This window comes from Columba livia, chromosome 3, assembly GCF_036013475.1.
Source record: "Columba livia isolate bColLiv1 breed racing homer chromosome 3, bColLiv1.pat.W.v2, whole genome shotgun sequence".
NCBI classification, from domain to species: Eukaryota; Metazoa; Chordata; class Aves; order Columbiformes; family Columbidae; genus Columba; species Columba livia.
The window spans coordinates 42,205,066-42,229,967 of NC_088604.1; the positions used below are offsets into that span (position 1 = coordinate 42,205,066).

General features: G+C 37.1%; 1 protein-coding gene across 2 annotated transcripts in view; it reads right to left on the reverse strand.

The window, feature by feature from the left end:
• Window positions 1-24,902, reverse strand: part of MMS22L (MMS22 like, DNA repair protein) — a 95,722-nt gene that overhangs the window by 58,942 nt on the left and 11,878 nt on the right. The window contains exons 4-11 of one of the 2 annotated variants that reach the window (XM_065056556.1): window positions 24,728-24,780; window positions 21,731-21,818; window positions 21,457-21,634; window positions 18,973-19,066; window positions 16,987-17,117; window positions 12,980-13,093; window positions 10,479-10,658; window positions 3,864-3,926 (exon numbers count right to left, since the gene is read on the reverse strand). In XM_065056556.1, the coding sequence (XP_064912628.1) occupies window positions 3,864-3,926; window positions 10,479-10,658; window positions 12,980-13,093; window positions 16,987-17,117; window positions 18,973-19,066; window positions 21,457-21,634; window positions 21,731-21,818; window positions 24,728-24,780 (901 nt within the window). The remainder of the gene's footprint in view (window positions 1-3,863; window positions 3,927-10,478; window positions 10,659-12,979; window positions 13,094-16,986; window positions 17,118-18,972; window positions 19,067-21,456; window positions 21,635-21,730; window positions 21,819-24,727; window positions 24,781-24,902) is intronic. The other variant, XM_065056557.1, reaches the window with a different exon arrangement.

Here is a 24,902-nt window from a genome sequence, read left to right on the forward strand (position 1 = left end):
TCTGAAATTCAATATGAAAGAGTTCTCCAGACTTCAAATATCCCTGGGATTAATGGATTCTCTCATTTTTCTTTTGCTTAAAATGGTTTCTTGCATGGCTGGAAATACTATCAGAACTCTTAAGGTACTCAGCTTTTAATTTATTGCAGAAGGGAGGAACACCAGATACTATAAAAATGATACTAATATCTAAACATTTCTCTTATGACCTCCTACTGAAGTAACAAAATTGGTTTCCTAGAAATCCGACAAATGCTTCTGTATCTCTTTTAGAGTAGATTAAAAAAAATATAGCAAAGGTATAACCAAACTGAGGCAGAAAAAAAACCACCAAGCATTTCTTTTCTAAAATGAGAGAAGTCTAAAGAGACAGACTGCTATTAGTTCTTACAAACAAAAAAGCTTTTGATTCTCACTTACAATAAAACTTTGTAAACACAAATTCATCTTACACTGACAATCCATAAAATTAGTCATTTTGATGTTGCCTACTATACAAATACAGCTATTCCTAGTACAACAATTTTCATTTTGTAGTACAAACAGAATTGTAAATCAGCTCTACTTTTGTTATTAGCCCAGTAACAGAAATCCAAATTACAAGACAAATAGGGAATACCTCATGTAACCACTTTCCCCATACATGTCCTTTTTTTGTGATACAGATGGGAGATCTTTCACAAAAGCAATTGTCTTAAACCCTATCCATTAAAAACTACAAAAAAAAGAGCAATTTCTGGCTGTGAAAGTCACCAGTCTCTCAGCTATTTGAATCTGAAAGGATATATCCAAGGCAGCAGCATTCTGCACTTGCCGAGTTATCCTTTATTGCTCCAGCAATATTTACAGCTCGCAGCATCTTTGCTTCCCATGTCCATTGGTCACCTAACCTGAACCCTGAACAGCACCTTCACGTCTCCTCCTTGCTCAGAAGGAGGCTGACTATGTCCTTAGAAAGCTGGAGTTCCTACCTGGAGACAGGGCACTGCAGCACCCACCCCTCTGCCACCTCCACCTGGACATGGGGCACCTTCCTCAGAAGTCTTTACCACCTCCTGCATCAGGCATGTGCTGGATGAGAGTGGCTCAGGCTCTCTGCTGTTCACGTGAGGGCTGCCCTCTCTGTGCTGGGGATCACTAAACTCACTGGTTTCACTGAAACTACCAAAAAATGCTGCAGATTTAGCATTAGTTAGTCATTTTTGCATCCCAGTACTTAGCTGTCCTAAGGATGTCAAAGCTAACTCCAACTTCTGCTAATTTCTCAAAAGTGACCATTCTTTTCTCAGCTTTCATGATGTTCCCCTACTCTCAAAATCCACATCTACAGCAGTGCCTATTAAGTCATCTTTTCACAACACAGCATTTGAAGCTTACATGAAGAGAAATTAACAGTTACTGGTAGGACAGAGATTATCAATTTACATTGCAAATATCTGATCTGCACCTTTTTCAGATGCTTTTGAACACACATAACTATGAATTTTTGATTTCATCTCCATTTCTCCGCCATTCTCCATCCAAACATGTACAGTCTACAAGATTTTGAAGTTAGGGAGCAACAAGCACAAGTGGATTATGAGGTCAATGGAAATATTATGTACTAAACATAAGTAGTATTTAAGCTCTTATATGCTTTAAAATGAGATTTCTAACCAGCAATTCCTTCCCTCTCTTGCAAATGAGTGATTTGGCACTATCATTTAGTCTTATTTTGCACAGCTGTGCACCTCCAGTACAAGTAACAGAGGATATATGCTGAAAAGGATGGTTTAGGTAGGACTTACTAACAAACTCAAGCCAAGTGTTGGTGGGCAGTATCATCAGTACTGTCCTGTTGTTCAAAGAGCCCTATTCTTCCTTTTGTCTTTTCCTGCTTCTCCACGTTATTTATTGACTTTTTGATATCTCATTGTGCTTCTCATTCCTACATTTTCTGGTCTCAAAAATACTCGGCAGACAGTAGAGACACAAAAGGATAATAAAAAGGTAAGAGTGGCCACATGAAACTGACAGAGCAACACAGGAGATGGACACATCTCCTGGTAAAAAAAAAATCTTCCTGGACATTGCCAAGATGGTTGACGAGCAGGGGTAGGAAGCAGGATGCATTTTTTAATAAAAGTACCTACATGCAGTCATGCATGCACATATAGGGACTAATGCTCTCCAAAAAGCATTTCCTACAGGCTGTTGATTCCATAATATAAGAAAAAATAACAAACTAATAAGAAAGAAAATTAATTAGATGGCTCCTTAAACAGTTGGTAGTAGTTGCAAACACATCCTTGGCAAATTAGGGTTTGTTTTAATCCCAGCAGTGGTTGCCCTTGGAAATTAAAACAGATATTTGCCTCATATTACTGTGTCATGATTGACTCATTCAAATCTGAATGTGGCCACCTAGCTGCCTTTCTAAACTGTCTACAATACTTGTTTAACAGAAGCATCAGAAAGCTGTATAATTTACATATATTCAACTTCAGAGTAATCTTTGTTTATTATTTTGAATATTCACAAGAAAAGAGGAATATTTTGAAGAAAAATGTAACTACGAGTAGCCTCTTACTGTTTCTCAGGTTGCTGACATAAAGAAGACGCAACACAGGAAGGTGGCTAAGAAGGTATTCACAGGGTTTTTTTTGGTCTCATCTTAACCTCTCCAGTTTCTCTCACAGAATGGTAAGCATCCAATAAGTGATGACATCACTACAGTTTTAATGTATATGCACAGTATGTTTATTCAGTTATATGCTGTGAAATCATTCAAAAAGAGTTAACCTTTAAAGCTGAAAGACTACATAAACAAATGCTAGAGTTCATGTATAACATGATTTTTCAAACTTTTAATACCCTATCTATTGTTTCAACTTTCCTAACAACTACAAAATATCTTTTTGTAAAAACTGTATTTGTAACAAGTATTGTTCCATACTCCAGCTTCCCCCACAGCTATTGCTACTGCATGATCAAGGCAGTAATAATAAATAATAATAATAATAATAATAATAATAATAATAATAATAATAATAATAAAGAACCAATTCCTCTTCTGCTTTCAACAACTAAACTTTGCAATTTTTTTTTATTTCCTCTGAGACCAAATACAAAAATAAACAAGTTTATTCTTGTCATAGGCATACACAAATTAAATAAATTATTTTTATAGGTGTTGCTGATACAGCATTTGCAATTTGTACCATGCAACTTCAGACAAATTTACAGAGCTGCAACATAACATTTAAAAATGTGACGAACAGCATATTTAAAAGCATTTTAAAAGGAGGTCAGTTCTGACCTCTGGGCCATAAAGCATTGCATTAACAGTTCTGCAGAAAGAAAAATGATAAGGTATGAAATGAGTGCTCAGAAACTAGAACCTTATCAGTAAGAGTTTGATTCAAGCCTGTAAGACAAATTGCTCAGCAAGGCAAGTCACCTTCCTGCTGTGATGAGGATATAGCTGAATTTTCAATGCAACTGACTATCTCCCTCATCATGTCTCCTCAACTTGATATCCTTACATTCAGTATCTGGTTTACATTTTCTAAGCATCCAGTTCTTATTCTGAATACATCTTGTCAGAGTAGCCATATACCTACCCTTCCAGGATAATTATCTTTTTCCTTTATCTGACAATTTAGCGTCAAGCGCAACCACTTTAAAGCAAGTGTAACTGCTAACAAGGAAGGAACTGTATACTGCCATAGTTCAGCTATGTCAAGGATATTCATTTACCTGTGATAAAAACACTAGAATTTCAAAAATACACTTGTTAGTTGAACTTTGTTTCATGCCCTGTCTTTTCCTGAAAGCATCCCTGACACTTTCCTTGTTTGTTATTTCTTCCTTTCCACACTTACTTGAGCATCAGTGGATTTTTTAAGGAGTTCTTCCACAAATTTCCAATTTGACTCCTTCTGCTTCTGAAAAATAATGATTATCAGCATGAAATAGCATCTGTATTCCTCATAGGAATTATTTATTATTAACAGGAAAATAAGCAGGCAAGAGATATCCAGAAATATTTCACTTAATGACAGCATATCGTAGTCATCACTGAAAACAGCTTTTTAATGAATGTAATTGATATCTGTCCTAAAATTCACGCGTCAAAACCAAATAAAGAGTATGAAATTTAAACTGGTTTAAGTGACTCTTGTGATTTCAACCTTCACTTTTAGCAAAGAGTCAAAACATCCAGGCATTTTTGATTAGTACAAGCAATATGTCTTACAATTTATTTCTTTAACATTCTCTAAAAAGGAAGATAAGGAATAAGAAGAAGGAAAAGGTACAATCTCACCTTTCACATTTTTTCATTTTCAATGAAAAAAAAAAAAACACTTCTAACTTATTTTTCCCAGGTCAAACATTAAGGATTTTTTTGCCCATTTTGATAAGGAGTTGGCCACATAGTAATGGCCTATACAGATAGAAAAAAATACAGGGTAGCTCAAATATGGTCCATAATTCACATTCTTGAGGTTGTGAAGACAGATGACCATCCATTTGAATCAACTAGACCACACTAGTGAAGTAAAAGGGTTACATGGCAAAGTATATTGAAAAGAAAGAAAAAAACATATATTTAGGAAAAGTGGAAAGAAAATGGTAGAAGGTTTTGCAACTAAGACCATTTCCCAGAAAAAAAAAAAATAAAAGGCAACCAAGTCAACATACATACAATGCTAGGAGGTCCAAAAGTCATCTCTCACTCTCCATTATGTATATATAGCTTGTGTAGGTGACTAGATATGTGAACATAGTAAGGCAGGATGATGATGATGATGATGATGATGAAAGAACTCATTGCCTCCACTATCAAAACTGTTAAGCCTTGTAAATTATTCTGCAGATATTTGTCCTTTAAGAGCTGGCATATAGCTTACAATAAAGAGCATCTTATGTTTTGGTAATGGAAATTTAACTACTTTTCAGCAGCAACAACATTGTGCCCCATCCTCTTCTGCTAGTGATTACACTACTTAATGCTGTGACTTGGTGACAACTCCACACAGAACTCCAGAAAGTAATCAAGAGAATTTTAAATATGAACTTGTCCTGGTTTTGTTAAAAACAAGTTTGTCTTTCAGTGAATTTGCCTGTCCGCTAAAGCCTTCATATTAGCTGCATTTTCCTGAAGAACCAGATACATGTTTTGGTAAACATAGCAATGGAATGCAAACTTATTGATAAGCATGGACGGACATCTCGCGAGAGGGGCGACGAGAAACAGGTGATCAAGAAACTAACCAACTGAGCATAACATCCCATTCACGTGAATACTTTGTATAAAAGTGGGAGATCGTGAGGATCTCGTCCCTTTTTTCCTTATGGCCGACATGAGGAGAGGACCTTGCTAGTCGTCCCTGCGAACTGAGGCCTAGTGAGAGACTGAATCCAGCTCCGGTTGGCTGCAGAGTCCAATCCAGGACTTCAGGTGCCAGCTCTGCAGTTGCTGAGACTTTCAAGATTGGTTTTGTACATTTTGTATTATTTTCTCTATTCTTATTAGTAGCATTAGTAAAACATTTTTAATTTTTCCATCTCTCTTCTCTCTGTCCTTCTTTCCCTCCCAATCGCCTGTCCTTACTGGGAAGCGGGGAGAGGGAGGGGCTGAATGGGGAAGGGGAGGGAGAGGGGGTTAACAATATATCTGCCACGGTTTTATTGTCACCCCACGATCAAAACCCACGACAGAACTCTAAAAAGATACACTAATATTTATGTAATAAAATTTAACTAGTTGATGGCTTCACATTTTGCATGAGAGGAAAAAATATATTTCTGAAAGATCCCCAATGGTAGCAAGTCACAGTCTCTACACTGTTTATGGAACAAATACGAATGAAAGGACAAGTATAGATAAAGTTACACTAAAGCTGTGATTTCGTGATTCACGAACGTATCAATGAAGAAGCTCCCACTGCTTCCTCCCCATCCTGCCAGATGCTCTTCCTGCTCTCACAGCTGCAGCCACTGCTCCACAGTTCTGGTACTTCTGTTTGTGGGACACAGCATGAACCAGATCAGTGAAACGCCCCAAAGCTTCAGGAGAGAAAGAAAGAATGAAAAAGGCAGAAGGCCCTGACCTAGGTCATAGAATAGGGCCACAAATAATTGTACCAGAACAGCAGAGGGCCTATCATGCCCAGGGTGGTAAACAGGACTTCTTAAGATGTTATTGGTGCCAAAGCTTTTGTATCGTGAAACTCGAGTCTGTACCATCCTGTCAGAATGAGAGGCCACTGGATCAACAAGGAGCTAAGGAGTAAAGGCAGCACTTCCATAATGAGTAAAACCCACACAGTGCACAGTCAGCATTACAAGACAGTTCTGGTTATTATTTAAGTCATATTTTTATTGTGACTCCAGTATTTTAGAGCTTGATGTTATGTGAATATCTACAGACTGGCATGGACCTACTGCAGACCCCAAGTAAAGCTAATCAACTGCTCAAAAGCCAGATTTATAAGATTAATAGATATTGAGTCATGCTAAATGGTTATGAGACCTCTGAATGTCTGGATCAGCCTGCTCAGAACATGCTCTTCGCACTCCCATAGCCCAAGGGCACACAATTTATACAAAAGGTGTTTACTGCCAGAGTTCCAGCTCAGCTACAGTATGCAGATGACCATAGAAGATCCTGCAGTAATTTACAGCAGACTCCTGACATCCACTGGAATTGATTACTTGAGCGCACCCAGGTTCAGCCCAAACTTGGGAAAGAATGACACCAACCACCTGCTGCACTCTTCTTTTAGCCCCAATTGTCTCTATCTTTTGACAGACTTGTTTCATTCAAATCCCACTAAATTTACATCCTAACAATATTCCCTGCTACACTGGCAATATGGCATGACAACTGTTTACAATCCATCCTTGTCAGAGAATATGTAGAATCTACATCTTTACTCCAAACATGCTGGCTTACAACACCCTCCCCTCCACCCCTGAAGAGTCCGAAAAAAATCAACAGAACCTGGAGACCTTACAGTGCCTAAGACTGCTGCTAAAACCAAAAACTTGAGCTGAGACCCTCTGGGGTTCTGCAAAGACTGACAGCTGTTTACCTTAAAAAGTCACACTAGGCTTCTCAGCTAGAAGCCCATCTTTGCATATCTTGTCACATAGTCATTTCAGATTATTCTATTCAAAGACAAGAATTCTTAGCCCCAAGTAATTCTGCCTATATTTCCCTAGCCCACAGTATATTGAAATTGACCCCAGCAATGGTCAGAAGTAGAACATGTTCTCATCAGGTCCCATTTGGTTTTTAAATGTACAAATCCTACTTTTCAGAGCGTGAGGTGGGACCTGAATGTGGCGTTATGGAAAGACATAGGTACTGCACACTCCTCATAAGTCTCTAGGAAACATGGCCAAAATTTTCTAGTTTAAAAAAATGGTTTCATGTGCATGAAATATATCTTCAATATATATGAGTGATTGTGTATGTGAGATTATGCTATATGAGCTAAAGGGGAAAAATAAAAAGAAGCAAGTCTGAAACCTATTTAGAATTTTAAAAGCTTTTATAATAACCTCAAGGCCATGCAGACCACATTAAAAAATTGAAATTCTTCCACAGATGACATAGGCTTAGAGGCAATTTTTGCTACAGAGCACATGAATAACCATCATTATGACACATCACCCTCCCACCTCTGATCACAGTTAATTAAAAGAAGGCATGTGTCATGAAGCTATTGCATCCGATGTTTAACCAACAAAACAGGACTACATTGAGCCCTGATGTAATTCCACTGACTTCACAAATTTATACAATGGACTATTTTATCTTATGTTTAAAGAATGTTTGAGGCTCTAATTTGTGTGTGGGGAGTCTAAAGAAGTGGTTACCATCAACTGTCTATGACAGATTATATACTTGTGGTATGTGAAAAGGCATTGTTGTAACTGATAGATTTTTTTGTAAGCACCCACAGCACTGAAGGCAACAGGGACCTCTGGACAAACAGCCACACTCAGAGAAGTACAAAACACAGTTAACAGTGTGAACAGAAAGACTACTGGAAACATCAAAAGGCATGTGCACAGAAGGGTCTCACAATTTACAAATCGAGACTTAGAGATTCTCCTCTCTCATGTGGGCTCTAAGGAAAACAATATTATTTAATCTTGGGCAAGTCACTTCCTGTCATTGTGTCTTAGACTCCTACTCCAAAATAAGAACAACAGGAATCCTTTTTCCCATTCTATGGCTGTTTGGCTTGTTTAAATAATATAGTACCTGAGGCAAAAAATAATCTCTCATGAAGCTAAACACATAGTACATATCAGCATGAGAGACAGGAAAAAAAAAAATCCAACTATAAAAGTAAATAGTACCACTGCATTTTGATTAGGGTATAATATATAAGAAACCCAGGATAAATGTCTGATTCACATTGGTTTCTGTATTCGACCTGGGAATAACCTTTTCTCTCCAGCTACATTCCTCCAGTAAGAAGGGAGTGCAGTAATTCTATCTTCCCAGTGTCCCCCTGCAATACACTATAGCAAAAGCAAAAGAAGCCTTAGACTAACTTCAATGTAACCATCAGATGCGATCTGCAATTTCACACTGTATGAATGTGGAAGAAGTTGCTTCATTTTGCCATGGCATAATTAGTGTGTGGTTCAGTCTTTTCTAATGAGCACCATGTCACGGGATCCTAAAGGATCTGTTAACCCACAAAGCAGCAGAAGCATAAGCATCCCATATTCATCAAGTCCTTCAGTCAACAGAAATGGTCATAAGTTTTTCAGCTAAGTATACAAGCACTGAGTTGCCACACCTTTCCTATCTCTTTTTTTTTTTGGGTGACAAATCAGGGAATTTGCAAGATAAAAATCAATGACAATAATTCTTACTTTTATTAGAAAGTCTACTTAGGATTAAAAGCATTCACAGAAGTTCAACATTTTTCATTCCTTCTCTGTTTATATACAAATGCTTTTAAAGATCAAAAGATGGAGGGGGGAGAGGAAGATTTTAAGTTTTCAAAACCAATTGATCAGCTGATGTGATGATGCCTCTTTACAGATCTCCAGTTCACAAACATGTTTCAAGGTTTTAACCTTTCGTCCTAAATCAGGGCAGGAAATTATGGTGCAGACCAACAGAAAAAGGGTATGTGTGACCTTCCCAGTTTTAACACACACTATAAAACTACAAATAAAAGAGATACTTCACAATAAAAGGCAATTAAACCAAATTTGTATAAGAAGCCATATACAGCTGCTGCTTGGCAAACTAGGGAACATAAGAAAGCCAATGGCATGACCTGATTCTCCTTAATGCCAAAAAAACAATATCAGACAAAAACCAACCAACCAACCAAACAAAAAAACAACACAAACAAAAACATCAAATTAACAAAAAAAAACCCAAAAGATTTCTGGATCTTCAGCTCTCTCTTTGGCTTCTAGTCAGCCCCCTCTATAGTCAATTAAGAAAATTTGGCAGCTTTCATACCTTTCAAAATTGATTAAATGCCTCAGCAAGTGTCTATTTCCTTCCCAGTTAATGATTAGAAACTTAAAATTAGGCAGGATGAATCTCAGAGGAAGAGACTGAAAGAAGTCAGGATTTACATGTCCCCAGAACTGCAGAAAACTGCCTTGAGGTCTATGAAGGAATTTGATGCATCAGTACCAAGTATGGCCCTACATACATCTTACAGGTGTAGGAATGGCACGTACAGCTCTAGGCCCCTTACAGAATGCATGGTCATGTCAAGTCCCTCACAATGAGATTCACAGAGAAGAACCCGACTAATTGGGGACTTGTCTGCTCTAGCGAGTAGGAAAATAATCTAAAAGCAAATGTCTTGCAACTTGTCATCAGAGCTTCCTAAACTTAAACTTGAATTCAACCTTTATTAGACAGTGTCTATTGGTAACACACCAACACAGAAAATTAAGCTGTATAAGCAAACATATGCACCTCATCCTGACATTGTTGTGGTGCAAAGGGAACACAATTAGACAGACTGGATTTTATCTGGAGCAGAGCTACCACTTAAGAAAAAAAAAAGTAATAACAGTTACACAGTCAATATTTGAGGTTTATACTTCATACCATATAATCTAATGTGTTAAGTTCCTAAAACAACAAAACCAGTGAAGCATTTGTCCCACAGGCAGACAATCTTAACACATATGCTACATCATTAAGTATATGTGCTAATAACTAGATAAGATGGGATATTTCAAGTTTCCTTAATACAGTAAATCTACTGAATATCTGGTGTATAGCATGAATATGTCAGGGACTCTTGGAATGTTTACTGACTTATACAAAGCACACTTCAACACAACCAACCTTAAAGGACCTTTTTTAAGGAGTGTGAAAGCTCCTGTATTACAATATGAATTGTTTTCTGTCAACAACAATAACCAAGCAACGTTAAAGACCTGAATAAATGATAACAACCTTTAGGTATTTAGAAAAAGATCATACCCACCTTTTCATTTAGATTTCCATTACGGTCAAACTGGTAGAGTGATGCTAGATGAGTAATAATCCACCAGCTAAAACTCAATGGGTCTTTACACTGAACTGTCTCAAAACCAGGCGTCTTTTCAGAACTACCTGGCCTTTCAAAGATATTCTTCAGAGTTTTGTTCACCAACCTCCAGAAACACTGTAGAAAATGCAGAATTTGAACTGTGTTGAATAACAAAACCTATGTTAACAATTTTCTCTACAATACTGTCCTATTGATTAATTTGCTTTTACAGAGAACAAGCAAGATGACAGTCATTTAATGAAAATTCGAAAAACAATGTTCAGTATTATGAGAGAACACCTGCCCTCTCTCACTCTCTCAAATGCCAGCAGAAAGCAATATGAAAGGACAAGCTTTGGTCAAAAGGAAGAACACAGTATGATACTGTATGATACACCAGCAAAACTACAAGCTATGGAATGATAGCACACCAGCATTCAAATGAGAGATCAGAATTCTTCAACAAAGACTTCCTATAACATTGCTTTGAAAAAACTTTTAGTGCCACACTAACCTAATCAAGAGGAAGACAGTAGTAAATGGGAGAGTATCACTCTGAAAGACAGCAAACTGAGGTTCAAATTCTCTGTTTTGTTCCAAGTCTGTTCCAGCACGGACAAACCAATTAATTCTCTTTGCCTCAGACTCCTGTCCAAACCACAATGTGACTTCTTCTTACAGCCTTTGCCTATCTTTCCAGCAGCTCTCTGGGACTTCTTCACACCTGTATTTCACCCACCTTAGCTGAGTCCTGATCAAAACTTACACTTCAAATTGCTAGTGCAAACACTTAACACTAACAGTTTCACTTGTGTGGTCCAGCTTTACATCTGTTGTCATGAATGAGTAGAGCTATCAGTACAAACACTCTACTGTGAAGTACTTCAGTCTATACTAAGTGAACAGTACTCATTGCACAGATGGCAGCTTTGGTTTTTGTAAAGATTATTTAGAAAGCTTTAAAAGGATTGACACTCTTTAATATTCAGAGAAACATCAGCTCAATCTATCTAATCAGCAGTCAAGAAAGAAAAATCAAAACCCTTGAAAATATCAGCAAAGGAGAAGAACAAAATACAAAACATCATTACACAATGTATAAAGTCATATGGCCACCTAACCCATACTTTGAATGCTGTATGCAATCCTGGTACTCTGCCATTCAAAATAGGATGATGTAGAATGGAAAAACGGTTCAGAGTAGGGTGACAAAGATGACCACAGGTAGTAAATGGCACCTGTAAAAAGAATGACTGAATACAGTGACTCTTAGCCTGGCTGAAGAAGCTGGAATAGCTGGAAGCCATTATGCAGCAGAAAAACTACAATGTAGTTGCCATCACAGAAACATGGTGGGATGACTCCCACGACTGGAGTGCTGCATTGAATGGCTATAAACTCTTCAGAAAGGATAGGCAAGAAAGGAGAGGAGATGGGGCAGCCCTGTATATGAGGGAGTATTTTGATTGTCTGGAGCTTGATGAGGATGATGATAGGGTTGAGTATCTATAGGTAAGAATGTCTACAACTACCTGAAAAGAGATTGTAGCATGGGGAGTGTTGTTCTCCCAAGTACCAAGTGATAGGACAAGAAAAAATAGCCTGAAGTTGTGCCAGGGGAGGTTCAGATTCAATATTAAGGAAAAATTTCTCCACAGAAAGAGTTGTGAAGCACTGGATCAGGCTGGCCAGGGAAGAAGTTGAATCACCATCCCTGGAGATGTTTAAAAGACGTATAGATAATCCTCTTAGGGACACGGTTTAGTGCTAGCTAGAGTTAGGTTATGGTTGGACTCAATGATCTCAAGGGTCTCTTCCAACCAAATGATTCTATGATTCTAGAAAAGTCAGAAGGTAGAAGATATCAGAAAAAAAAAAAAACCTTGAGAGGCATATAAAGTCCTATTGGTATAAGGAAGGACAACAGGTAGTGATTGGCTCTTCCAATAAAAGTATAAGGGAGCATCAAGAGAAGTCAGCAACCACAAGATTCAAAAACAAAAACCAGGTTGTGCTTGTATAGGTAAAATATGGGTATCAAAGACAGACACATGGGCTAGATAGATCACTGGTCTGACTGTGCCTATGTCTCTCATGCCTGGAGATGAACCACTGCGTGATGTAACGCATAAATGACAGATAACAATAAAAATGTTTAAAGATGGGTAAAGATGTTTTCTTTTCTTCTGTTCCTTTGCTTTGCTTTCCTCAGCACAAGGAGCACTCCTCAGTGCTCTAGGTCATAACCAAACAGTATACTGCAAGTATGGGCTTGATGCCCATTCAGGACAAGGGCCTAAAGCATCAGAGTTAGTATGCAGTCCTCCTAAAGTAAATATGAAATTCAGTTGTATCAACAGATATGTGAATTAGTGCATCTATGGCAATGTGGGAACATTTGACAGCTGTATTGCATATGTAACATGCATGCACATGCAACAGTATTCTTCCATCACCTCTGTGTGAGACCCTTTACTTCTGTGGTCCAGCAGCTGTATAAGCAGAATCCATAGTTCTTTAATGCATGTACAGGGATAATGGTGACTAGTAAGAGCCTCAGATGGTCTCACCTGGAAAAGAACATGCAATACAATTATTCAGAGAAATGTTATTTTTGCAATTGCACTGTACGTACCAATATTTCCACTGGTTTGGGTTGTTTGGGGTTTTTTCAGTTAAATAATATAGTTACAATTACATATTGGAAAGTGCATTATTCCATTAACATCAAATATATGTCTCATACAACAGACTGTTTCCTAATTGTACATAAGTTACAGGTTGTGCTGTTTCTTAGTTTCTTCTGAGCCACTTTCCAACATTATTTAATCAAATGAAAACATGTTTCTGAGGCCTAAATGAAAAGGAATTGCAATACTGATTCATTGTCTGAAAGTAGAGTGAAGAGAAAATGATTGATTAGGTTTTCTTGATGTTCTCAGGAAGATAAGGAAGAGATTTCCAATGATTTAAAAGCTATTATTGTTGCTATTTTTAACTGAAAAATCCTTAATGACAAGCCTTAATGCTAGTAAAAGATGTTTTTGTTGGCATGAGGATGTTAATGTTCCCATAACATTTCTCAAAATCTGCTTTTCGGTAAATTTACTGCAAGGCATTATTTTAATATGCAGAAAACAGTGTATTTCAAGTCATGTACGTTATTTGATTACTATTCCACATTTAACGAAATTAACTCAAACTGATGTATTTAAAATGTAGTCGTCTTGTGATTCATCTTTCAGTTTTACATTCCCTGAATTGTGAAACAAAATAAGCAAAACAGCAAAAAGAAGTGCTAAATATATTAAAAAAAACCCTCTGTATACTTCCATGTTTTAAAGACCTACCTGCACTGTATTCGAAATAATTATAGTATAGACAATACTTACTCCATCTTAGGACCTATGAATCAACTGAACTGTATTCAGAAGTGGTAAAAACAGTGATAAAAGCTTTGTTTAAATAGCATAATTCAGCACATTTTATTTTCAGCAAGGACACAATGGCAGAAATGTAGAAAGAGGCGAGAAAAAGCAGCTCATACTCAGTTTATCTCTAAGCAATGAGTAGTCCAAGACTGTATAACCAATCTACGCCCCTCCAAAGCAAATAGAGTGGAATCGGCACCTAGAGAAACTAATTAATCTAACTCACTGCAGAAGAAAGAACTATTGCTATCATTTCTTGAGAATAAAGATAATATTGGGTGACTAGTTTAGCCAAATAACTCCTAGACACCTAGATCCGACAAGACAAATCTTGAATTATGTCCTCGTGCTCTCCCTTATCCATTCACGCATGACTATTCTCAAATCACATGGGCACTTAAAATAATTTCTGAATTTGGATACATAACAGAGTAAATCAAAAATCAAAATACAAAATGCCAGAGACAGCAGTAGCTGTGGGAAAGAAACATTACCAAAGCGGGAGTGAATTAGTAAAAAACACACTCTCAATTAGAAGAACAAGGATATCACAAATAGTTTTAAATCTGTGTAATATTCTATGCAGATATAGACTATTTATCATCCACCTTTAGAATAATACATTTACAACCACTGTTTCATGCAGGTCCAAAGAAGGTTTAAATGTAAGTTAATACTTATAATCAAGTGTTCAATATGTATTTATAAGTGTAATACATACTTTGTTTTCCTCTCTCTGTAAAGAACCCTGCTTACCCTATGAAATTGCCAGGTTAGACCCTAACAATCAATTTAAGAACATCCTAAGTTCAAGACTGAACTATTTAAAATAACTCTGTTATTCACATTCCACATAGGCTCTTTAGAGTTTTTCATGTGCCTATGCTTCCTCGCATTCCTAGTTAAAGATCCATTATGGGAATCTGAATTAATCTTATGTAAATATTATCTTGAAAATAAACAGTGTGCCTACTAAAGCCTATTGAAAAACTCATTATTTAACTACTAATTTCCCAAAATTGAATCGCCTCAAAAATACTCTTGTTATGACTCAAAGAGCAAAACAAATCCGTCAGAAAGGGGCAGTCTACATATTACAGGTGCATTTTAACACTAAGATTTTACAGAAGTATTAGGTACACAAACTATCTTACAAGTGACAGTTTCAGGCCTTTTACATGGAATACCAGTTGTTGCAGCAACTACGTTTCTTCATCTACTACTTGCATCTACTGCTGTGCTCTTCTACAAGATTGCACGATCTCTTCTGCAGGTGTGCAGTATCTATCCAGGATAGACTTTGGCCAGCAGTATCAAAGCCAGAGACCATACAGATATTGGCTAGATAAAGGATAACTGAGACAGTTTTTTTCAGAGATGGTCTGGATTTCCTCTTGCAATATCCTGAGCTCAGTCTCTTGGTAAGAAGGGTTATAACCTCAAACTGTAGCAAACTTTTGGGGCAACAGAGCTCTGGTGCCAGAGATGTACTACTGAAAACAGAAAGGAGACATCCAAGGATATTCTCTGCCAAATGTATCTCAGAGCACAACGCGCTCAGTACATGATCCAAGTCAACTCTCTTGATACCAGAGCTGCTCAAGAAATAGATCTGAGAGTGTGTAGGATTAGAGTTTATGTCACTCCTTCCAAGGATTCCCACACATGTTAGGAACTGCCCTTGTGAAATTTCTCAGCCAAAAGCAAAGGACATGTTTTAGGGATGAGCTGACAGTGTCATCTATTTCAGGTATGAGGTATGTTTTCAACAATTTTGAGGGCTGTTATTTCCATTACTGGATTATAGCAATGCATGCATATTAGAGGAGGTGCCAACTGAAGATCCAGCTAAAGGCCAAGCTCTGTTTCAGAAATTAATCTCAAATAGAACTAGTTCAACATGTGCAGCCCAAGCCCAGGGAGAGCTGCAGAAAAAGTGGTAGCAAAACAATCTCTTCTCTTTGTAATGTGGCTCTGTGGCTCTGTGGAAGTAGGATGAATCTGGCATTCTAACATCGGATGTTTCAAAGCCTACAATCAAGCACAATGGTCAGATACTATTTGAATCCTCCTTTAAAAACATAACTCCCATCTCTTGACTTTTGATGGGGAAGGAGATTACAGTATTATCTGATAATAGATCAAAACTGATTTTAAAAGGTAACAGAGTTCTCTACAGAAAGACAGCTTAAAAGAACAGTTATCAAATGCTACTACAGATGCTTCCTGCCTCCCACCCCTAAACCAGCAATATAAAATAAGGGGGATTCCATTTTTCATGTCTTTGTGCTAGGAAAACATAAATTATACAGCGGTCACTGTCACTTATTCTCAGAGTTCAGTCCCGCACGAATGGATCACACATGCCCATCTAAAGCAGTTTTGACAATGACACAGAAGATTACGCAGCTCTTTTACTAGCTGCTATATGGAGCTATTATGACTTACTAGCTTTGGAGTGCTCAAAACAAGTAAGAAAGCCACTGCAGCTATGAAAGGAAAGAAAAAGAAAAGAGAAGGACAAGTTCTCCCCTAACAAATATAAAAGCACTGTAACAGAAAGATGAGTTTGCAGAAATAGGAGCAGTGCAACAATAAACTGTAATATGACATTCTGTTACTGTCCAGTAAGCTTACTGCCAGGATTACAGTGATTCTCTTTTTGTTCCTGTTGAGAGAGTTTGAAAAGATTTTTATTTTTTTTTTTGCATCTATAGCTCTAAACCTTTTAGACTGTGCCATGTTTGGCATTAAACCTGGAACACTGAACTTAGGAAATGTGGCACTCACTTCTGCTCTGTACATGGTGCATTTCAATATTACTCTCTCATTCAGCTGCCAGATGGTCATGAATAAATATAACACAATTTGAGCTCCTAACAAATAACACTCTTTAAAACATGGAGTTACAAAGCCACACATAACATTTAAAACTTAGCAGCAAGAAGTTTTCTATGCATTAGTGCAATATCTAATTCATGTGGTACCCAATACAAGCCTCTAACTGCCCATAATCTACATAAATAAGTTACCTTTATATACTTGTTGATGGATAAGCTTATTAAATCAGATAAGAGATTTCCACAGTGTGTTTCAAACAAACTGGTACTGGTTAAATTCTCTCCGGTTAGATTTATGAAATGGTTAGCATATACAACTTGTCCTAAAAAAAAAAAATAAAATAAAATAAATAAAATTTACAAACTCATTTGGGAAAATTCATCCATTTCAAGTTGAAGGTAGTCCCTTCATTAATACACTGAAGTCTGGTATTATTCTGGTTGACAGTAAAATAGTTTGTCATTTTACAGCCTTTTATTGGCATGGTTTTTGCAGTGGAATAAAGATTTATTTATCTGCAAGCTCCCCTTTCTCACATGCAAGTGCGCATGTTCTGAAATGATGACATGTTTTGCAGATATGTAAGTTGATGACAAACAATTCTGGAGAGGTCTAACACTTTCCTTTGGATGTGTTGAAGTAAAAAGCTGGCACGATGATATTCCAGCTTGAGCATTTGTAGACATTAACAGAGATAAAATGGTTAAGTTAAGCGGCTTTAAGATTTTATTCCACAAGCTTTCCAACAGTACAACTCCCTTGACATCAGTGGAACATTAATATGTAGAACGAGCCTGTATTTTATTCTTGGAAATGGAGGGTGAAGCCCTGAACCCACTATCTTGCCATTGGTCTCAGCAGTGTGAAATTTCCAGTCGATGTACTGTACAGAATGAGATGAGAAACTAAGAAATTCTGTAAGACACATAAGAATACAAGACAATATACACAGACATACTACTGTCTTGACTAGTAAGTTCTGTTGTTAAAAAGCGTGAGCTTTCTCTTACGAACATGGATTATGGCATTATTACTCAGAACTTTATCTAGAAATAAATATAGAATTCTGAACAATAAATTACCTCCAACAGCTTTCTCATCTTTTCTCCAAAAGGCCCCAAAAAAGGAAAACAGGTTATCCCACAACTGATCACAAAAGAAACTTAGAATTCTAGAACAAACAGACAACCCACACATTGTCCAGTAACACAGACATGCAGAAACAGTGAAGATGCATTAATCAGAGCAAGGGTGTGCTGTGACAGCACTCTGAGAAGACAAAGTCTAACCCAAGAGCTCAGCTTCAGTACCAGTTACGTAGGCTAAATGTATAGTACATTCTTTTTAGACCTCAATGTTAGTCTAACAGTTGTAATTCCTATATGGAACTTATATTGATAACTTCTAATAACAAGGGGAAAGTTTGGCTGTAGTAACACAATGATTATAGAAGATTTTGTGGTTTATTTTGCTAGCATGGACATTAACAATAAACATAATCCTCATATAGCAAATAAAGTTCTCTTCTGTATTTTAATAATTCTTTAGCAAACTGGACTCCTTTGAAGTCTGTTTCTTCAATTGCATCCTACGACCTTTTTATCTAGCTTTTGTGAAGAACTTACTCTTTACGATCTACTTTCTTCCCTTTTAAAGCCTTTAAAACAAACAAAACAAAAAGCAGGTACCGCCTTGCCCTATTCTTACAAGCTCCTCTGACTGAGGCTTCTTTTTCCCACTATTTTCTTAGTGTCACATACAGTTAACAATAAGAATTGTCTGTTCTGCTTCGTCCTTGGATGATTTTCCTATATTGTTTTCATCAAATTGATGTTCATTTTTATGCATTCTGGATCCCTGCAAATGCACTTCTATTTGTGATATCACAAAGTGTATTATTATTAAATATTTAGTATGTTGAAAGCATAAGTTGAGAACAAACTTTGTAATCTTGGACAAGTTTTGATAGAACAAATTCCTAAAACTATTTCATTTAATTTGAGCTACATGAAGATTCACAAAGAACCTGCCTTCACCTTATCTGAATTTACCCAATTAGGTATAGCAGTGCTTAAATTCTACTAAAAGTAGTGAATGATTCTGGACAAATTAAGGTGAGAAATCTAGGTCATTCGTACGTACAATAATAAGTTCAAGAGAAAAACCTAGATACTTACTCATCATTTTTTCACCTGCTACATGAAGAATTTCCAATACTAGCCAATGAATATCCAAGTGGAGGTGTAGTAAATGCCATGAAGGAGGAAAGACCTGTGAGTAGAAATACACACATTTATACAACATTTCTTTAGCAAATTCTGGATGCCATGTTAAGACACATGAAGATAGGCATACATCTTGCCTGCAGTGAACATTATGGATATCTATGATCAAATAACTGAATGGCATGTTTGTATGTTACAGTGTAAAGAAAAAAAAAAGTGAAAATAAACAGAAAACCTTCATGACAATTAATTTGGTCTGTAGAAGATGTTTGTGAAGTCTTTAATCTGATCTAAATTACAGTTTAAACACAATGCCTTGATTCAAGCTTGACAGATTGTGATGGATGCACTGGGCCCCCCCCTTCCAGGCCAAACCAGTAGCAGTTTGTTCCAGGCTCCAGAGGTAAAGGCCTGAGCCATAGCCAGGCCAAGAACTCCTTTTGGGAAACCCACAAGGAAGCAGAACAGCAACTGAACACCAATAAGTTGTGAGTGCAAGGAGTCTCATGCAGACCTTTCCCCACAGTATGCAATTTGACTACAAGTCAACCACTTTATTCTATAAATATGACAGCCTGGGTAGTCCACTTTGAGGCCCCTATGCTAAGTAAGTGAGCTGTATGGCAAAGGTTTTATTACTCACAAGTCAGTGCAGGAGTTGAATTTAAGTTTAATATTAATCATTTAGCTTAAGTGAATGCACAATAAATATAATACATAATTTAGAAGTATAAGGTCGCATGATTTTTAATATACTCTCTGCTTTATTTTACTTAGTAAGCTGCATTTCCTGAAGTCTTAGGCTGTAAAGTTCTGCTCATATTTACCAAAAGCAACTACCAGCTACACTGAACACTCACAAGATAACATCTAGTTTGCACTTTGCTGGGAAGAATGGAAGTGACTGGGGAAAAAACTAGCGATTACAAGGCTAAACTGAAGACATTACAGATGTCTGTGAAATGGGGCCTGTTTTGCATTTCATTAAGAAGAAAAAGATTTATTCAGACAAAACAGTACCTGCAAGGCTATGGACCATAAACAGGGTCTACAGCTGAACAAAACAAAAGCACATACGAGATCAGTGAAAAAGATCCAATGAGAAGCAAGACGACCCCAAAGTGCTATCGGACCAAATCACTGTATGAATGGTTTGTAAAGATATAGAAGTCTATGGTTTTCTAAACTCAGGTTGGACCTCTGCACAGGTACCCAGCTTGAGACAGCCTTCCTGCTATTCTACACCATTAGTTTTAGTTTGTTTTTCTTTTCCTGAGAATTTTGTTCCCTGAAAGTCTCTTCTGTGAACAGGCACAGGCTTTGCCTGAAAGTTTGGCTCCAGAGTTCTAAAATATAGACTGCGGAATGAACGGTTATCAGGGAGGGAACGACTGAAAGTTTGCACCACAAATGGTTATAAGGGGGAGAAGACGCCTGAAAGCTTGCTCCACAAATGGGCATCAGGCTCCTGAAGAGAAGGTAAGCACTGTTCAGCTTGGCATATTTCCTCCATGCAGTAAATAAGTGAACTTATCACAGAACGTTTTCAAGTCACTCTTTTCTTTGAGAAATCTAAACATTTTTTTCTGCAGTACACAGAATCTTAAATCACTCCCCTGTGACAGATTACAACACCTCTAGTTTTATTTTCCTTTCCAGAGGAGCATTAGGTAGCACACAAACTGCTAAAATAGAGCGTGCTGTTAAAGACTTCCAAAATTTCAAGTTTCATTAAAGTCTACTTGAAACAACTGTTTTTTCCATCAGCTCAACAGTGGACCCACTGACAAGCTAAAGGAACAGAAAGACCATTCCTCTCCAGATACTAGCTTACACATTTAGAAAGAAAAAAGTAATTTCAGTCTCAAAAGATATGAAAGCATTAGTTATTATATGTATGCACAAATGTTAATGTTGCATACTATACTAGTGTTTAATGTTTCAGTACCAACTTTCATGTCTGCACTTTTCTTCTTTATACACATGGTCTTTTCCTATTCTGAGTCAGATTTCAGAATGTATTTTTTAAAAAGTGCCCCTCCTATCAAGATGCTCAGCATTCTAACCATTACTAAGGACAAACACTGAGGAATTTTTAAATGCACTATGTTAATTCAAGCCTATTTATTTACCTGTAATTGGTATTATCAATTTTACAGTGCAGGAAGAATTCTAAAAGCTATAAAACATAAAAATAAGTAGATAGATAAAAACAACAGAAAATCCAGAGCTTATTAGTTGTGTTTGCCAAGTATGGGATAGCACTTAGTTAATAAAGGAAAGAAACACACCAAAACATAAATAAAAATTTCAATTTCAGCCTGAAGAAAGATTAATTCTTATTCAGCAAAAATTTATCAAGTTGAATATGTACTGTTACACACACACACACACACACACACACACAAAAAAAAAGAAATTATAAAGGACATCCACCTTTGCCTGATGTTGAATAGTAAATGCTGCCAGGACACTACTAGGGAGTTCACAAAGGCGACCAACATGCATGGTCAAAGCATAGAGCTCTTCCACCAACACTGATGGTAACTGCGCTTCTAGTTCTTCATATGGATGGAGCATTCCATCGTTTTCCAATTTAGGGGGTTCCAGATACCTGAACACACATACACAGACACACAGTCAAAAAATGGATAAGAAGCAGCTACACAAAGCTCGGTACATAAGTTCGTAAATTGTGTGTATATCTCACCTGAAGATGAAAACTTTCACATAATGCAAAAACTCAATGCATTGACGCCTGATGCTCTCCGCTTCAGAGTGCAAGTTTGCAGCTTGACCTGAGGTAAAAAGAGATCAATAGCTTAAAGCAGATGTTCTCACACTGTGACTCATGTGACATATGCATTCTCCACCATAACTAAACCAGACCACTAGGAAGCCACCCTCGTCTCTGAGGACAACTGGGGAGATGGTCGGTGGCAAACATCCGCTTGTAAATGTCATCTTGCCAGAGGGATCCATTCTTTATCTTATCTTAGTCACATATCCAGATATAGAGGGAAAAGACATCCAGTCCCTCAGGAAAAGCAGTATAGGCAAGCAATTGGTGCTAGAAGAAATCATTTAGCTCTACTGCCCTGTCTGCTTCCAAGACACCTTCAGAAAAGACGCATGTGAAACCATTTGTCAGCATCCTTTGCTCTTGGGGGATATAAGCAGGTGGACTAATTTGCAAACATGCTTTGTAACTTCTCTTCTTAGGAAGCATCACATTGTTGCACTGTGCCATAATATGTATAATACCATCCATTCAGAACCTGGTAGCCTGCCTTTCACTTGCAGTTCTGTATTCTTTCAGCCACTTATTGTAGCTATGCGTCTCCTTTTCTTTGCTCTCTGAAGATGTAGTTCTCATGGTGTTACCCTCCTTATCCTGCATCTGCAAGCATCATTATGGCAGAGATTCACTGGAAGCTATTGCCATTGGTGTAAGAATCACTCAATTTTTCCTACACCTTGCCTTGTAGCTTTAAATTATAAATTAGAGAAAAATTAAACTTAGTGCATAACAAAACAAAAACATTTAAATACCCAATAACTACTTACCAATAATATAAATACACAAATGCTTAGCAACCAGTCAGCCTGCAACACTTGTACCTCATTAAAGATATGCCATTGTTAGGAGCATCACAAACGAGAACAGCAAATGAGCAGGTTGAGCCAGACCCAGTCCAAGTGTGTTACACCCCAGGAAACATGGAACGAAGACACTGTCACCTGCTGCACAGGACTGCACACCCAGGAAAAGGCAGTCGCCTTTGCTCCTCTCCCCAGCTGGCCACTGGAGAGTCTTCCCCTTCCTTCTCTTGCTCTTTCTGTTCCTTTTGTTTCCCCCCATCCCTTCCAGGTAACCCTAAAGTTCACGTATGCCACTTGTTATGGGCCCCACAACTGAAATTTTATGCATATAAGCATCTCTCAACATCTTTTGAGCAACAACACTCACTGAATGAAGCAAATCAACTGGTACAAGTACTACAATATTCCAGTGTACAGCCTCCTCCCAACACATTAGAACCCATAGGATCTGCCATGGTAATGAACCATAGGTTTAGAGGCTCATATTACACTGTTCTAAAGCTATTGGATAGATATTACTACTGCTTTGTAGCAATTACAAATAATTTATCCTAAGTTCTGTTTAAGCAAAATTTTATATTACAGTATTTCACTACAAAATCTTTTGCATGCTATCATAAATCATTCATAAATTAAATAAGTAGAACAAAACAGGAACAGTAGAGTGTTAGAAACAGATCAGGCATCTTCAAAAAAAATAAAAAGGTCAAAACAGAATAAAAAAAGATTTTTTATGGCTTCCACATCACAGTTCTCAGTACCAAGTCTCCAAAGTTCATTGAGACTGACAGGAAATTAAATGAACTGTACAATATTGATATCTGTATAAACATATACAAAGATTGAGTGACCTAAAACTCTAAACTAGGGTTGTAAACAGTGGCAATAGTGTGTGTATTATATCAATAATACCTAACATCACACTCTGATAATTTTAAATATTTTAATCCTCATGACACTCCTCTGCTACTAGTCTACTTGTATGAAGGGAGAATCGAGTCACAGATCTATCAGTGACTTGCTCTAAATCACAAAGAAAGATGGGTACAAGGCATAAAATTCAACAGTTTATTTTTCTACCTTATTTGACAAGAGGAAGAACAAGACACAAAGAGAATCAAGCAAGTGCTTTAATTTGAGGGGAAAAAAAGTAGTACAGAACAGTTTCTTGGTGTCTGGCGACCATGTAAAAGTTCAAATGTAATTTAAAATAAGGCTATTTCCACTTATGCATTAAATGCCAGCAAAATTAGATTTTTAAGATACAATGAACAAAAGCATATGAAAGAAGCCTGATGATCAATTCATACCAATTATTTAAACGGCAGAGCATGACAATATCGAACCAAAATAATAATGTGTAAAAATATTCACTTATACTCTCAGAATGCTAACAATTTCCCTGTAATGAGAAGATGCTACAGACAGTTGATTTGAGTAATTACTGAACTTCTCAACCTGCTAAGTAATTCAGCCTTCAGACTTTCGATAAGCCCAAGGCTGCAATAATCCTTCAGAAACATACTGCTTCTCATGCCTTAGTATTTAATTGAAACAAAGCATTTTGTAGTGATCCCATTTTATCGATCCTGCTGCAAAGATAAACTAAGTTAGTAAATAATTCTAAACTAAGCACATATAACCAACTTGTTTAAATGTAAGCCAAGAGAACACTGAAAAATTCTCAACCCACTACCTTTGTAACTAAAACAGTTATTAGGAGTTTTGATGTAACTTCCTATTTTTTATTTAATAAGTTAATAGTTTTGCTAGATTCTACCTTAGGGGTGACATCTTAGTTCAAATCAAATTATTGTGAAATTCGACACTAGGGTCAGTAAGGTCAGGATTGTCCTGTGCACCAGATCTGGTTCCAAACTGACTCACATTTCTGTTATCTATTTTCACACTACCTTACATGACTTGGTTACTTACATTTGTACCCTTTCTGCAGGATTACGCTGGTTATATGTTATTCTGCAGAACACTCCATGAACACTTGGTCAAGAGTCAAAGCACCAGTGTGTGGCCTGTGATAATATTCTCCTATAATGAAAAGGCAGCAGGATACCTATCCCAATGTGAAATTACGAGTTAAACTTACCAAAATCAGATGAACCCATTTGTACTAGGTCTTCCAGTCTGTATATCTGTTGCCTAATTGAAGAAATACAAAGATCTATGCTATTTATACAGGTAAAAGTTGTTTAACTGCATTTTAGTAAGGTCTAGATAGAACAGAGAGATGTAAAGGGTGCTCCTTCCTTTGTATATCTGAA